The following is a 17,569-nucleotide window of genomic DNA, read 5'->3' on the forward strand; positions in this document are numbered from 1 at the left end:
CAACTTTGTGGCCTCCTCTGGACTTGCTCCAACAGTTCCATGTCCTTCTTACATTGAGGGCACCAGAACTGCACACATTACCCCAGGTGGGATCTTAGAAGAGCAAAGTGGAGGGGAAGAATCACCTCTTTTGACCTGCTAGCCACACTCCTTTGGATGCAGCCCAGGATTCCATTGGCTTTCTGGGCTGAAATCATTATCACTGGACATCATAATTACTCCCTTACTAAGACAGTATAACAATGCTTTTTGTCCACACTGCTTGAATTATTGAACAACCTGTGTCTCATCCTATGCTTTGGAGCAATGACATGTTTTTGGCAATTTCCCTTCCAAAGGAAGAACAGAGGGTTAGCATACAAAGTTCAGAAGGTTTAGCTTTCAATTCCTAATTATAGGATTTGTGCTAATTTGTGTTGGGTAAAGGAGCTGTTTGTTCAAATTTTTAAAGTGAATTATCTTGCCACTTTATCTTAAAACCTCCACTGAGTTATACTCAAGGAATAATCTCATTTATCATAGTGTGTCCATAATACAAGTTTTCCAGGCAATGGCACAGCAAAATAATAATGTAAATGCATAGTCAGATCTTGTCTGAATCTCATGGTCTGTAAAGCTGGATAAGAAATTTCACAAGAATATGCTCTTCCGTGAACTTTCAGATACTTCCTGCTTTTAATTTGCCCAAAAATACTGCATTAAAAAGTGCAACACAGCACTTTTTCCTCCCAGCTGGAGTCAGGAAATGCAGGGCATGAAAAGCGAAAAACAGAGAGCAGAGGAAAATGATCCACATTTAGGCACACACCAGTCAAGACTGGAACTTACAACGGACTTTATACTCGACTTTCAGGTAGATTTCAGTGGCAGTTGGAAAGAAAAAATTCTCAAGGATAAGGAATGATGAGAAATAAAATATGGAATTATGTTGCAAATCTCACTTTTTGATGTCCTACTTCTGAATTGGGTTTACATGTCCTGCACAAACAGGGACAAACAAGTGAACATTTTAAACCCTACCTATTAATAAGGATGGCTGTTAAGGAGACATTAACACTTGCTGAACATCTTGGTATCACTTCACTTGAAAAAAAGGTACTGAAGACAGGCGTTACCTCTGTCTTTTTCTTCTCTCACTTCATTTCTGGGCCTGGTGTGGGAAGGACAGTAAAAGTAAGCTTCTGGAAAGCAGAATGGCTTTGTGTTTCCTAGAAAGGCTGTAACAGGCTGTTAAGAGAAAACCCACCATGGTGTTTGATGTGCTTGAGGTAAATCCCTGTGTCATCTTAGAGAAATGATACTGCTTCATTCTGATTTTACCATTATGTTCTTCACTGTCAGTGGTGACTAGTTTATTCAAAAACATTCAGGGACAAAATTTTATGACAGGACATTGCTGCATTTTTTTCTTCTAAGACAGTGATGGTTGGGAAAGTGAATAGTGAGATTGCTGTTTCTGTAGGTATTCTGACCATTTCAGGGTGTTTGAGCTCTGCTGACTGAGTGGGACTTCCAGGCTGAGCTTGCTGGACACAAAATCTCTTTAAAAAAACAACCTTAAAAAATTAATTTCACACCAAATACCAGGTTTAAAAAAGCACATTTTATTTTAAGAGAAATAACCAAGTATCAGATATATAATAACCAGTTTTACAAAAGCTCTTGTACTTGCAAGGTAAAAAAATCAAACACAAACATTTCAGCTCTTAATGTTCCTTTCTTGTGTTCTCCAGGTGAATAAACACCATTGTAAAGAGTAAATTTCTTCATTACACCAGAAAACAGGCATTCTGCTGTAACATTTTGTACTGAAGGCAAATACTTATTTTACATTTCAGTCACCCAGAAGAAAATTTTATGATCCCCTCCGACTGCACATAATGGGAGAGTTCTGTGCCATGTCAGCCCAGATCCTACAGCTGCAGTGCCTGTAAGAATGGGCTTTAAAAAAACAGAGAGAGAGAAAAAAATATCAGTACAACTTCCCTTGGAAATTATTTCTCTACATCTCATACACCAAGTTGCATAGACAAACAAACAAATTAAACACAGTTAAAGCACAACAGAAATTCCAATGGAAAATGTCATTGTTGCTACTTAGTTCCAGTAGTTACTTACTCCATTTAAGTGACATACAGCAAAATATTCCATGATAACAGATACTTTCAGCTGTTTGCATTATTATTATAACCATTATTACTATTTTAAAGGTTATTTATACTTTCAAAATTAGAAACCTTTTGACATGCAATTCCTTATTTAAGCATACTCATAACTAGTGTCTGGAGTAGCATGTTTACTGACTCCAGCAAAACCAAAATGCTTCCTATGCTTTGCATTTTCACTAATGATTCAAAAATCTAATTAGTTCAAACCAGTAAAATACATAAGTTGCTGTTTTAAACCTCCTTAGAATCAGAAGTGTTGACCAATTTGTTCCATAACAGGTTAAAGGTGTTTTTCTTCCCCTTAGCAATGATACAGCAAAGTGAAATGAAACCTACAGATCAAGTAGCTTTAAAAGCAGCAGGTTAAGTGTGCTGCCTTTTTTTTAACTTAGCATGGATGGCACAAAGCAGAGTAAAACAGGTACACCAAGCAGCATTTCTGGATGGTTTGGGCTGTTTTTTAACTGGAGCTTTTAAGTATCTATGAGCCTGATCTGAGGAGAACACATGCAACTGCAGTGAAAAGCTAAACTCCAAAATTTACCTGGGGATGTCCTAAATGATGAACAAGCAGTTGAGTAGTTGTCTTTCCTGGATATCCAGTGGTGGCAAACAGATTTTCGTTCACTCGGGACCACCTGTGAACGGAATGGATGTACTTTTCAAATACCTCTATCATACTACCACAAGTGCACACAAAGGGAAATTCTCTCCCTTGAGACCAACTGTGTGAGATGCCAGATACTCTACTGGCAGCAGGTAAATAAATCTAGTGAAATGGCTTGTAAATGATTCCCCAACCCCATATGCACATTGTTGTATAACAGAAGAAAACCTTTGGAATGTTACATATATATATCTATCTATATATATATCTATATATATACACACACACTCAATGTGGGTCATTGACAATTTTCACCAAGTTTATAGACCAAGCCCCACTAAAAATGATTCCAGAGAGACACAACCAGGTTCCTAAATTCACAACTGCTTGCACATAGGTATATTTATACAGACAAGCCCCATGGAATATAGACAACACGTATACCTGAATAATCTGGCTCGATCGACATGGACGGGACTCTTATCCTGTGGGTAACTAAAACAGACATTCAGGGTAAAATCTGTTCTGCAAACAATTGCAGCTTATACTCTAAGCACCAAAAGTGCAATGTATCATTTAAACAGTCAAGGGGACACATTGTCTACCCAGCAAAACAGCTGAGAGGAAACCAGATCACTCCTGCAGCTTAGAATGAAGCTTTAACAAGCACATCAAACTCACATTTTAGAGGTAAACAGGAGTGAGATGCTGTCTCAGATGGACAAAAAGACAGACAGGGTTATTTTGAACAGGTAAGTATTGACAGATAAAGGTGAAACAAAGAATAGGAGGTAATAGTCTGTACTGATATGGTAAAACTCCCGATAATTGCTCATTTCTTTACTGAACACTCTATACAATACATAGTGCATTGGGGCTACAACGGTGATTGAGCAACTGGAGCATCTCTCTTATGAGGAAAGGCTGAGAGAGTTGGGCCTGTCAGCCTGGAGAAGGAACAACTGAGAGGACCTCATCAATATCTGTAAGTACCTGAAGTGGGAGTGCCAAGAAGATGGAACCAGGCTGTCCTTGTGGTGATGCCAACCAATAGGACAAGAAACAGAAACTGATGTACAGGAAGTTCCACCTGAATACAAGGAAGAACTTCTTCCCAGTGCAGTCACTGAACAGATTGCCCAGAGAGGTCGTGGATTCTCCCTCACTGGAGGTATTCCAGAACCATCTGGATACAACCCTGAGCCATGTGATCTAGGATGACCCTGCCTGAGCAGGGAAGTTGGGCCAGATGACCCATGCAGTGACTGATGTGCTGTGTTAGCCAAGCAGCTACATCTCCTCACATAGTGATTAAGAAGAGAAGAAAGAAACCTATCTCATAGGTATAAAAATACCTGGAGCGAGTGATATCCCAGATCAGCCAATCACTCCCAGCAACTGCCCCAATTTTAAGGGTATTTTTCAAACACCAGTCTGCTGACATGAGCGGTGTCTGTTCACACTCCAGGGACAGAATGGCCTGCTGTGTGATCAGATCATAGAATCGGATCGTACCGTTCTTCTCTGCTACCATCAGCTGTGAAGAGAAATTAGAACACGGTAAACTTCACATGAAATGAAACTTGCTCACTTTTCTACTCTACAGCAAACCTAGAATACAATATCAGTAGTATCAAAATAGGTACAATTTTTCATTTGGTACCAGAAGACATTCCCCTGGATGCTCTTCCACCAACAAATAAAAAGCACTTTAATCTATACTCCTGCTACACTGTTATACATAAGGATTATATTATTGTAGCTCTTTATATCTACAGATATCTTTGTATGTCATTCTAGTGGTTAGAAACACCAGTTCCTAACCACCAATGCACTGTGCTATTAGAATTTTCAAGCAAAAAGTTACTCTTTTAAAAAGTTCTTGTTCTGAGTACAAAGAACTGGCTGACAGACATAGTGCTGTAAAAAACAGAGGGTTATCAAGCACTGGATCAGACTGCCCAGGGAGGTGGTGGAGTCACCATCCCTGGAGGTGTTTAAGAAACAACTGACATGGACTTAATGCTATGGTTTAGTTGATATTGTGGTGATCGGTCAAAGGTTGGACTTCATGATCTTGGAGGTCTTTTCTAACCTACATGATTCTCTGATGCTAAACAACAGTAACTGTAGAATCTGGATTTGCACTCACTGATTTTATACAACAACTCTTACTTCATCCTGTAATAGTTCACAACAGATTTTATCTAAACTTTTTCCATTAAAGTAATACACTCAAACAGTTGTTTAATTGAGCATTGTAGAAAGAGATTCCTGATTAAATCATGTAAGGTTTGGGTTGGAAGGGACCTTAAAGATCATGTAGTTCCAGTCCCTCTGCTGTGGACAGGGACACCTTCCACTAGATCAGGTGGCTCAGGGCTCCATCCAGCCTGGTCTGGATCACTTAAGGCATTGAGCACCCACAGGTTCTCTGGGCGACCTACTCCAGTGTTCAGATGATGATCATGAGGAGAAATGGTTCTCAGATAGCCATGAACAATAATTAAGCAAGGCAAAGAAGCATTAAACTCAGAACTCCAATAACATGCAAGCTTGTTTGGAAAAACACAAGTATAATCAAAACAAGCTCTTCTGCAAACTGAAGGACGTGGTGCAATAAGCATTTTGACCTACAATAAGCTTTTTAGCAACAATGAAGTCTTTATAGTTTTATGAGGTTTTTAAAGGGGCTTTTCTTTAAAAAAAACCCACTAAAATCCTGGGCCTGTCTCTCATAATGCTCAATGACAAGACCTGCCAAACAATGTGCAGGATTGGTGTGCTATTGCAATACTTCTGGGCAAATCTAGTCCTTTTGTTGTGCTAACAAAGCTTCCCAGTAGCAAACAGCAGCTAACACATTCAGCTGTGATTCCACCTGAATCAACAGCTTTCTGAGCTTTTTCCGTGAGGACCAGATATTGATATTGGTGGGAAGTGTGATGGGACTAGAGATCCTTCTTCCCTATTGCTATGTAAATATTTTGATACCTTATTTTACTGCTTTTCTCTGCTTTAAGTGTGGTTTTTGTGGTAACCTGAACAGCTATTTGTATCTGCTGAAGGCAGTTATTGATTGGCACACAGGAATAATAAATCCAACACTGCAGGGACTAGACCATTAATGAAGTTGGATATTTTGGTATTTATCAGCTGATTAATCCTCCCCAGTACAATAAAGAGATAAGTATAAGATCACAGTTTATTGATTTGATTTTTCAGGACACATTTCATATATTCCCAGCATGAGCAGCAACAAAAAAATCCCTTGCTAACTTCAAACAGATACTTTTCAAAGCTTAGCATGCTCTGCAGGAGTATGTTATTGGTGAACTGTGTTACCATGACTGAGGAAAACTTGAGCTTTTCTCTGGTAACTGTAAGTTAATATGCAGTCAGCAGGATAGTTATCAACAATTGATGTATGTGATCAAGAAGGAATATTCCTGATGGGAGTTAGGGACTGAGGGTAAAGTGACAAGAATGGTAATGAGAATTCATTTACAGTCACTTCACATTAGCAGATCCAACCAATATCCAGTTACAATGTACACTAACTCCCCAAACTTCACTGTTACTAAAGCATCAAAGGTTCATAGTTTAGATAAGCCCCTCCCTCCTGTTATCTGAAAGATAGTGAGGGTGAAAAGCTGAAAACCACAACCTTAAAAGCCTCCTCAGGATGCCAACAAACACTCATTCCAGGAGAGCGCAGGACAAAATGGGCCTTCTCATTGCCTTCCAAATCCCAGACCCTGAAGAGATGGAAAAAAACAAAAGGTCAAGCATTAATCTATTGCCATTTGACTGCAAATACATTAATTTCCAGTACTTTAATAAAAACGAAATGACCAAAAAACGTAGTGTTCATGTTGCATCATTTTGGTAAGTTAGTAAGAGTGGTCAGTGCACAGATAATGTGTTGTAATATGGATGAGCTAGGCAGAGACTGTTTGAATATCATAGAATTTCATAGAATTTTAGGGTTTGGAATGGACATTACAGATCATCTAGTCCCAACGCCCCCTGCCATGGACAGGGAACCTCCCCAGTAGACCAGGCTGCTCAATTCATCCAGCCTGGCATTGAACACTGCCACTACTTCCCTGGGCAACCTCTTCCAGTGTCTTACCACCTTCACAGTAAAAACGTTTTGCCTAATATCTAGCCTTAATTTCTCCTCCTCTAATTTTCAGTTCAGTCCTACAATTTGAACCCATTACCCCTTGTCCTATCACTGCAGTTCCTTTGTGGCCGCCTCTGGACTTGCTCCAATGGTTCCATGTTGTCCTTATGTTGAGGATGCCAGAACTGCACACAGTATTCCAGGTGTGTCTCACTAGAGCAGAGTAGAAGGGGGGAACCACCTCCTTTGACCACACTCTTTTTGATGTGAAAGTCATTGTGTTTTATTAGAAGATATGGTTTAGGGTTTAAGGGTTACAGTGGAGTGACAGATTAACAGTTAGACTTGATGATCTTAAAGGTCTCCTGCAACCTTGATTATTCTATGATTCTATGAAATTATATCCAACTGAATCGACCATTTTAGTTACCTAGACATGAAATCTTGATGAGATGTTCCTACTATTTTCACATGTCAACACTACACCATAAACAACAGTGAGAGAGGACAAAGCAGGAGAGTCAGTCGGTGGTAGAGCAGCTGATGAACCCAGAGTGAAGTACAAAGCAAATTAAATCAACCACATCACCATGTAAAGAACAAGACCATGCACTAAAGTGTTTTGGTTTCCAGTTTTTCCTGGTAAGACAAGATTGAGTAATGGAAATATAAGAAACCAGAAATGAAGCTAAGGCAAACAAAAAGGATCTGTGGCAGAAGCAACACTAGCCCACAAAGGGTCTTGGCAAGCTTCCCACAAACACATCATATGTGCCAGTTTAATCTTTTCCTTCAGAAGCACCTACAGTATGTATCAAGCAGCTATAAAAATTGCAGCAATCAACAATCTTTGGTCAATATGGATTGACAGGGAAGTGTATGCTGAAACAGCAAAACTAGGTTAGGTGATGAGTGAGGTTTTTTTGGATGCATTTAATGGGAGTGTTAATGAGCCATGAAGCCACTTTGTTTATAAAGTGCAACAAAACCAAAACTGAGCCTATTTCATCTCACAGCAACTGCTCAACTGCCTCTTTTTCTGCAAAATCAGTAGCTCAGTTGTAGGACAAAGACATCACAGATGTGAACATCAGTCTGAGCCACCAGGCTGCACCTGGACACCAAAACACACAGATATGTCCTTCCTCCCTGACACAAAACCTCAGAAACACTCAGTTTTTAAAGCAGTGTTCTGCCCAGTCCTCTGAGCTAAATGAGTGGCTACACACTATTATTGTTTGTTCTGGAGGATTTTTGCTGACTTCTCCAGACTTTGTCAGTTTATATCTCACCAGGGTGCTCAGAGCCTTACACTGAAAGGATTTCAAAAAACTCTTAAATAATACATCATGAGTCTAGACAAAATATATGGGAATAAAGTAAATATGTTTCATGAACAATGTTGTTTTCTTATGCCAAACCACAACAGATCAAATATTTGTTCTCCCTGTAGAAAACACAGGGTCTCTAATCTTGAAGAATCAATGTCCTTATTAAAAAAAAAGTCCAAACAAAAACCTGACAACTGTTTAAAAAATGAAATATCTACTTGATTAGGTAATTTAGAAACATACAATACTTTCTTCTACTGCCAAAAAATTTTGCCTTGTAGATTTGTCCAAGTCAAATCAACACTTTCCATGTGTATTTACTGTGCAGGGAGAAAATTATGATACAACAGAAGATGGTGAATCATTTTGGCAGAATGGACATGCCATCATGTTTCCTTCCCCGAAGTGAGTGAGGTTATAAGGTACCGAGACAGAAATTTATGCTCGTTTACCTCCCTAACTTTGTTATTCATAAAATGCCAAACTTGTATCTTCTACTTTGTAAGAATGGCAAGACTGTTAGTCACAAACAGCATGGGGGGAGGGAAGGATAAAAGCTCCTCTTGTACTTTCTTCTTTCTTTACTGATACCAAAGATTGTAGAACCTAGTTTTGGAGGGAAAAAACCCCAGCAAACCAAAAAGCAAAAATCCAACCAGGCAATACATATTAAACCAGATCCTTGTCTGAATGCATCAGGTCTATATAATTACATGTGTTCAATTCACTCTTTGCAGTATTTCTTTTGAATAACCCAAATAAAAATGTGCAAAGACCAAAAATTTAGCCAAACTGGATTTCAAGTACGCAATTACTCAGTAACCATAACCAAATCAGCTACAGATGCTAAAAATAACCCCTTCTACTTTTGCTCACATTCCTATCATGTAAGTCAACCCAGAAAGACTGAGCATTTTGTCTCCCATTCAAAGATCTTGAAACTTTACTTGTGTTATAACGATTTTATACTAAACTACTGTCTACTCTTCTCCAAACATCCTTATTGTTTGTAGCTTTACAATGTGTCACTCTCTGCAAAGCCTGCAGAGCTGCCTGACCTCCCCAGCTGCACTGGGGGGATAAGAGCAGCAGCTCCATTGACTCATGAGCACTACCAGAAGAGGAAGATGGGTGACTTTTTGATAAGGAAAAGCTCCTGTACTACCAAACCATAACCAGCAATTTTCACAGCATTTCACCTGCAGTTATAGATGCCTAAACACATGGGTTTGAAGCAGCTATAATTGTGGTACTCTGAGCTGCCAGTACCACTGTATTAGTATGGCACTGTCTTTAGGCTATACCATCCCACCTCCTATTCAGGCGAGTAAGTTTGGGTAAGCAGGCAAGTTCACATACATACACTGGTTTTAAACTCGACTCATCTGATGTCAGAAAAGCTCTGTGCAATTCAATGCTGAGCTCATAGCTTTTATTCCTGTCCCAGCAGGGCAAAAATTAGTCAATGTAATTCCAAGACAGAACAGTTTTCTGCACACTGAATCTAGCCAGTTCAAAATATTGAAAAAAATCCAACACAGAGGTCACAACAAAAAGCAGGTTTACAATCTCAATTAACAAGACTCATCGATTTCTTGTCTTGTTAGTGGACTAGTCATGACAGTGAGCTGTGAAAGCCCAACAGAAATAAAAAACTAAATATATTTAAGTGAACATGTCAAGCATTCACACACAGAAAGCCAAACACTACAACTGCAATAGTACTTGGAACAAAATGCATACCTGCAGGTGTGATCATCACTTACACTTGCAACTTCCTGACCTTCACTGGGAGCAAACACCAGGTCATTAATGTAATCTGAGTGGCCATCAAAAGTCTGTCAAGCAGAAAAAAGAAATACTTTTACCTTAGAGCTCACTATTCTTTCTAATCACAATGCATTTAACAGACCCTCTAAAGGAAAGGTGTATTAAGTGTTAAGACAAATCTATCATTTTACATAAAAGGTAAAAACTGTTTTTCTTGCTAACTGGATTTCCTTAACATATCCAATTCATTTGTAGAGTCATACTTTGAGTGAAATGACTCCCCCACAATTCCTAGTAGCTACCACAGATACTTCTGCTTGACAGGGATCAGTGAATTACACCAGAACTTTGTATCCTTCTTTCAACCACTGAATTTTGAAGGTAGAAGAGAAAAAAACCTCAGAAGAAAGAGGATAATGAGCAGGAAGTGAATACATGCATGATCTGCCTATCTTAAAGAACTCTGATTACTGGTTAACAACTCTGATCTCTGGAAAGTAAATTTTACTAGGAGTTCCTGCAAGAAGGAAGGGAGTTTTTCCTGAAGGAGCAATACGCTGGCCACTTATCCAGCACATGCTCTTTTCTAAGCAGTCAGCATGTAAACTGCCTAAGAGGATATGTCTACTAAAGATGACAGGCCTGTCACTTGGGAGTGGCAGTGGATGAGAAGTTCACCATGAGCCGCAGTGTGAGCTCAGCCCAGAAAGCCAATGGAATCCTGGGCTGCATCCAAAGGAGTGTAGGCAGCAGGTCAAAAGAGGTGATTCTTCCTCTCTGCTCTGCTCTCCTGAGACCTCACCTGGAATACTGTGTGCAGTTCTGATGTCCTCAACATAAGAAGGACATGGAACTGTTGGAGCAAGTCCAGAGGAGGCCACAAAATTGATAAGAGGACTGGAGCATCTCGCCTGTGGGGACAGGCTGAGGAGTTGGGGCTGTTCCGCCTGGAGAAGAGAAGACTGTGTGGAGACCTCAGAGCAACTTTTCAATATCTGAAGGGCCTACAAGGGAGCCAGAGAGGGACTCTTGAGAGGAACTGCAGTGATAGGACAAGAGGTGCAAGTCCAGAGGAGGCCACAAAATTGATAAGAGGACTGGAGCATCTCGCCTGTGGGGACAGGCTGAGGAGTTGGGGCTGTTCCGCCTGGAGAAGAGAAGACTGTGTGGAGACCTCAGAGCAACTTTTCAATATCTGAAGGGCCTACAAGGGAGCCAGAGAGGGACTCTTGAGAGGAACTGCAGTGATAGGACAAGAGGTAATGTAATGCCAACCCTTAAATTCTATGATTCTATGAAATGCCACCCAAGCTGACTGTAACTGCATCAGTTGTCCCACTGCCCAAGGGGCAAAGCCATGTAAAGTGACCAAAGTTGAAAGAAGGAAATCAAAGGCATGAAACAACACAAAAAGCATTTCCTTTAAAGACATTTTGCTTTTAGCAATACCCACCTTTACTCCTTAGGCCTTTATCCATTCTAGTTTGGCCACATCACGTGTGACATCCACAATTCCCCTACCTTCCGTACGACAAATGTCACTTCCTTACTAATACAAATTACCAAACCACAAATACAAGTCTATTGTTTTCTCCTTTATACCCAATAAACCACTCTCACCAAAAGAAGCATTACCATATTCTAAAGCAGTAAAAACCAAGGAACATTCTCCCGCATTTTTCTGTGTCTTAATTAGCTTTGTGGATTCTTAGCTGAGACCACACCAAAGCAAATTCAAACTGGACAGCACAAATACTTAGTTCATAGCAGCACTTGGACTGGGACATTGCTTCAAAGGAAGAATTTTGAAGGGAATCAAAAGATCTCGTAGTTGATAGTAATTCCCACTTTAAAGACAGAAAGGTATACAGAACACAATGATTACCCCTAGAGATGATGGATATAGGATCTGCCACAATTCTGTGCTTTACCTCATACAGTATATAAAACAAAAGGGGCCAGAAGGACAGTTAGACTTCACTAAATAATCTTTTAAAAATCAGCTTAGTTGCCCTTACCTTGAATTCATTCTTGTCCTGCAGGTCTGAAGTAAATAGCCTTAACTTCCTATCAGAAGCTGCAGTGCAAAACCTACACTCAACACACAAAGAAAAGCCTGTCAGTCAATCAACATTGCTACTTTTTATCAGTTTTCCTTCAGTTTACACCTGCAAAGTGACATGTAAAGGAAAGAGAAGATATTGAAAAAACCCAGAAGGATCTACCTTAATTTTTTGCTTTGGCAGGAAGCAGAGTTATAATTGGGACTTGTCTGTAAAATAGTTTTATATGTGGTGCTAAGAATACATTTTCATAGAAAGAAATGCAAGACATTTTAGAAAGCTAAATCTGGATCAATTATCAATTACCTGAAATATCTCTCATAAGAGCCACTCAAACTTCCCTTGGAAGAAGTTAAGTGGTAGAGCATAAAGAAGAACCCTCATTATCAGCAAACTAAAATACTGAAACATAATATTCATAAACCAATTTCTAACACAGTTTAACCAAAAGACTGTACAAAAATGCAACAGTAAACAACTCTCATAACCTTGAAGAGTCATACAAGCTATTGAGAACATTTTAACTCTTAAGTGCACATTCCATAGCTCATTGTCGTTCTGGATTTATACCTCAATGGGTCTCACAAACAGGATCTGACCTACTCCTAACCACAGCCCATGCTATGCAGACCATTACAGTGGTCTCATTCTTAGTAAAGTTCTTAGAGAATTCCTTCTTCAGAGATGTACAAGGAATGAATTAACTACATTTTAGGTCCATGAAAATAATGAATAAAGAAAAATATATTATTTACTGCTAGTTGACTGGTGGGAGGGGCAAAGGGCCCAAGAAGAACAACAGAAAGCAAACAAACAAAACAAAAGAATGACTCTAAGGATTAAAATGTTGTTCCACCAAAGTGTTCAAAAACTTCATCAGTGATTTCTAAAGAGTTAGACTAATTGAGCAGTCCAATATTAAGGAATTAGGGAAAACAGATGAGAGACAAAGATTCACTGTAGTCATTTATTACAAGTACCTTATCTGGGGAGGAATAGCATCAAGTCTAGTTTCAGGACTCCACGCTATGGCATCGACTCGGATTCCATGGTGAAAGGTTTTGAGTGTCTTATATTGCATGCCTTCCACCTCTGCATCCTCCTCCTAGGGAAACACTGTGGTCAGCTAATTGAGAACAGGGTCCTGATGACTCCTAAACAATCAGACTGACATGAAATGGAAAGGCTTTCAAAATGCCACATATCTGGGATATTTTTAGATCATAACAGCCTCAGAGTGAAAACCTGGAACATAAAGAAAGTATTCACTTGCAATATTTAAGTACACATTAAATGACTGCAGCCTGGAGCCAGAGGCCAGTGCAGAGCACAAAAACCAGAACTGAGCTACAAAGAGGCTGAGCTCCTTCTTTGTCCAAGTAGTACCTTCAGAGATACAACTAAAGCCACTTGTAACAGCATGGTAAGCACACACTGCAGTGAGAGAATCATAGAATTTAAGGGTTGTAATGGACCTTACAGATCATCTAGTCCCAATCCCCTGCCCTGAGCAGGGACATCTCACTAGATCAGGTTGCTCAAGGCTTCATCCAGCCTGGCCTTGAACACTGCCAGGGTCGGGGCAGCCACCACATCCCTGGGCAACCTGTGCCAGTGTCTCACCACCCTTATAGTAAAGAGGAAACAATGGGAGCAAAAGCAAGTATGTCATTTAAGCTATCTTCTCTCTGAGGTGCTTTTACACTATGGAAGAATGCTAGCTAGCATTTTGAGAACAACACTCTACACACAGCAGGAGCTGCAAAGGTTCCCTCTGTCATCTAACCACAACTACAATCTTGTTTATTCCTCCGTCTGGTGAGAACACTGGATGGTGGGACAAAGGAAAGGGTTGGGCTTGCAGATTCCATTCAGCAGTTGACCTCTAGAAAACTTCCCTAAGTTTACAAAACATCTAATGGAGCACCTCAAAGAATATTTCCACAAAGTTTTCTCTAGGTCACAATTCTGCTTTAAGGCAAGGAACCTCTGCCTAACATGGAGGCCAAGCAGTACCTAGGTGAGGATGCAGGAGATTACCCAGTGTTTCAAAGCTTCTCAACAGGGAGAAAGAATAGCATTTTCCTCCCCTGCTTTGAAACAGTCAATAACTCCACATATGGAAAGGAGGATATGGAAATTAGAGAAAAACTACCGTGTACCAGTGGTTGTCAAAATTTCAATGCCTTACCTTTCAAGGCCTACACCAGCAACTAGGCAGAGAGAAACACAGGACAGTGTTTTTGTGTTTAGCACTAGGTGCCTTTCAGAATATTTCCAACAGTAAGACTCTGGGGAATGATAATAACCAAAATACCAGTTATGCTGTTATTCAGCATACAACAATAATAATAGAGAAGCAAGACGAAGGGAAAAAAAGCTTAGAAATTCCAAAGACTTGTCTCCAATTGATTTTCAATCATCTAGGCAAAAAGCCCATCTAATTAAAACCATCTTCTGCAGTATAAAAATACACAGTACTCAGTATTTTACATTCAAAAAACTTTCACAATGTGATGACTCTAAACAATTTCAAGGTAAGAAAACATATTTTATTGCTTCCAACAGTCTGTGAGGGAGAGCCAATAAAAACAACTGGGAAAGAAAATAAAATAAAAATTAGGTAATTGTTCCTACAGTCCTTCCTTAAAAGAAATACCTAAAAAATTAGCACAGACACAGCAGTTCTAGTGTTGCAAGTCGCTGTAATTTTTGCTGTTTCCCAGGCTGGCTGAAAGCTTTAGAAACAATCTTAGAGCAAATGTATGTAGAACAAGATATAACTGTGCAAAAATGTGCCCATGACCCAGGGATGATAAACAATATACAGCAAAGATTAAGTTACATATTTCAAGATCAGGCTGGATGAAACCTTGATTAACTTGTTCTGGTGGGAGGTATCCCTGCCCAGGGCAGGGGGTTGGGACTAGATGATCTGTAAGACCCATTCAGACCCTTACATTCTATAATTCTATGATTTCCAAAGCTCTGCATTTAAGTCCTGAGACAGCAAACACCAACATTAGCAAGAGATACTAAAATGGGATTACTGTCCCAGTGGAGTAGATTTCTTTGCAGTCTGCTCAGAGAGTGTAGTGAGAGAATGAGAGGTAAAAATTTTAAACTCAAAGAGGCAGGTTTAGATTAGGTACTAGGGAAAAATTCTTTACTCTGAGGGTGGTGAGGCATGGGAAAAGGTTGCCCAGAGAGACTGTGGATGCTCCATCTCTGCAAGGCTTTGAGCAACAGGCTCCAGTGGAAGTTAGAACTAGATGACCTTTAAGATTCCTTCCAACCCAAACCGTTCTGTGATTCTATGAACCATTCTGTGATTCTACCACCCTGTTTACACAAGCAGGGTGGTAATTTATATCTATTTCTATTTTTATACTTTCCTGAAGAACTTGTTAATATAACAAACAAGAAAACTTCCCTGTTTACATAGCAAAAGGAGGAAGCAGGAAAGTGACTGGTCTTGCTGCAGCAGAGCTGCTGGCAAAGTTTCAGGATGCAACTAATAAAACCAACAATAACACAGACTCACCTGAAATCTGCAGGTCCCGACGACGACATAATTATTGCCACCATAAGCTATGAGGGAACATGCATCTCCACTATCAAATGGGTTGAATTTCACCACGTGTACATAATCTTCACAGTCTACAGTGTAAGCACTGTTTCTGGTAGAATCTTGCTTCATTTTCAGTGGACTAAATCAAGTGTCACAGAAGTGATGTCTTCTCCAGGATGAGAATCTACATTCCTGACAGAGAAAGTTGGAAAAAGCATGGATTACTTGTTTGCATAAGTAAAAAATATAAAAGGTATTTGTAGCAGAGGAAATCAAAGTCCTCTGCGACGTCATGTTTAAGAACACAGAAGCTGCTCATTATTTTCAGATGCAGCTTGTTCTTTCATCCATCAAAATATTTACTCACCTAACACACAATCAAAACTGTCTCTACAAACTTCAGCAATAACTGAAGGTTTTGTGCTACTCTTGGCAACCCAACACCAATACAAGTAGTTAAGTAACTGCACACATTCAATAGTTGAAATTTTTTGACTGAATGACAAGAAATGACGCATCACTACCTTCAGACTCTCTGTACTTGCCTACCTCTTCAAAGACTGTTTGTCTCTAACTCAGAACAGAGTTAACCAAGGCTGCAAAACTGTAAATGCAAATACCGTCATGCATAATATCGAAACATGATTTCATGTTTTAAGCCACCCCAATTGCAGCCACACAACTGTACTAAAGAACCTGTGCTTTACTGTGTTAAACCAACTTTCAGGTTCCTGTGCTGGAACACAAGACACCAAGATACACAACTGATTTCAGAATCACTCCTTTTAGACCCAGCACAGATCTGACATTAGTTTAAGCCTTTTTTTGGGAACTCAGACCTTTAGCTACACACCACGTGGAAAAGCAGCTTGAAATCTCAGCCCTTTGACAGATTTTGCTGTGTTAACGATCTGAAGGTCTCAGTATCCAAGACTGCATATTTAGCTTGGAATCAAGCCAAGTTTGACAGGGGCATCACTGACATAAAGGGGGTCTCCATAGCTGCATGTTTATTTACCAATTCATATAACAAACCACATCACCACAAACACTTTGGCCATATAACTTGCATAGCATTGCTCCTAGGGCCAAACACAAGTTTTAACCCTGTTCATAGTTTTCTTCCTTTAAGGCTTCCCATGAACACAAGCCACCAGACTAGCTTTAAGCAAAAATACCAAGGATATCACAGAATCATCAGAGTTGGAAGGGGCCCATGAGCATCACCAAGACTAACTTTTAGCTCTGCACAGGACATCCCTGAAAACCACACTATGTGCCTGAGAGCATTGTCCAAATGCCTCTTGAGCTCTGTCAGGCTTGGGGCTGTGACAACTTCCCTAGGGAGCTGTTCCAGTGCCCAACCACCCTCTGGGGCAAAACCTTGTCCCAATATCCAGCCTAATCCTGTCCCAGTACCCAGCCACCCTCTGGGTGAACAGCCTCGTCCCAATATCCAACCCAAGCCTGTTCCAGTGACCAGTCACCCTCTGGGGGAAGAATCTTGTCCCAATATCCAACTTCAACCTGTCTTGGTGTTCCAACCACCCTCTGGGAGAAGAGCCTTGTCTCAATATTCAACCCAAACCCTTTCCAGTGCCCAACCACCCTCCGGGGAAAGAATTTTGTCCCAATATCTGATGTAAACCCGTTCCAGTGCCCAAACACCCTCTGGAGGAAATAATCTTGTCCCAATATCCAAACTAAAACCATTCCAGTGTCCAAACACCCTCTGGGGCAAAACCCTTTTTCTAATATCTAACCTAAACCTCCCCGGGCACAACTTCAGTCCATTTCCCTTTGGGAACGGCCTGAAGTTATTAGCTAGAATAATAAGCTTCATCCATAGAATAATTCAGAGAATGATCAGTTTCGTTTCTTTAGGAAACACGATTCGGGCAACTAAACCGTGTGCGCGCTGGCTTCCTCC

The 17,569-nt window shown here is 40.1% G+C and overlaps 1 protein-coding gene across 1 annotated transcript; it reads right to left on the reverse strand.

Annotated features, from left to right (window-relative positions):
- Positions 1-1,777: 1,777 nt before the first annotated feature.
- Positions 1,778-15,833, reverse strand: NUP37 (nucleoporin 37kDa). Its single transcript, XM_009070562.1, has 9 exons — positions 15,613-15,833; positions 13,049-13,173; positions 12,024-12,096; positions 9,979-10,073; positions 6,443-6,533; positions 4,131-4,312; positions 3,220-3,270; positions 2,713-2,806; positions 1,778-1,941 (listed from the first exon to the last, which is right to left on the reverse strand). Exons 1-9 carry the CDS (start codon positions 15,766-15,768, stop codon positions 1,828-1,830), a joined length of 981 nt encoding a protein of 326 aa, XP_009068810.1. The 5' UTR covers positions 15,769-15,833; the 3' UTR covers positions 1,778-1,827.
- Between the last annotated feature and the right edge of the window lie 1,736 nt (positions 15,834-17,569).

This window comes from Acanthisitta chloris, unplaced genomic scaffold, assembly GCF_000695815.1.
Source record: "Acanthisitta chloris isolate BGI_N310 unplaced genomic scaffold, ASM69581v1 scaffold15762, whole genome shotgun sequence".
Classification (NCBI taxonomy): domain Eukaryota; kingdom Metazoa; phylum Chordata; class Aves; order Passeriformes; family Acanthisittidae; genus Acanthisitta; species Acanthisitta chloris.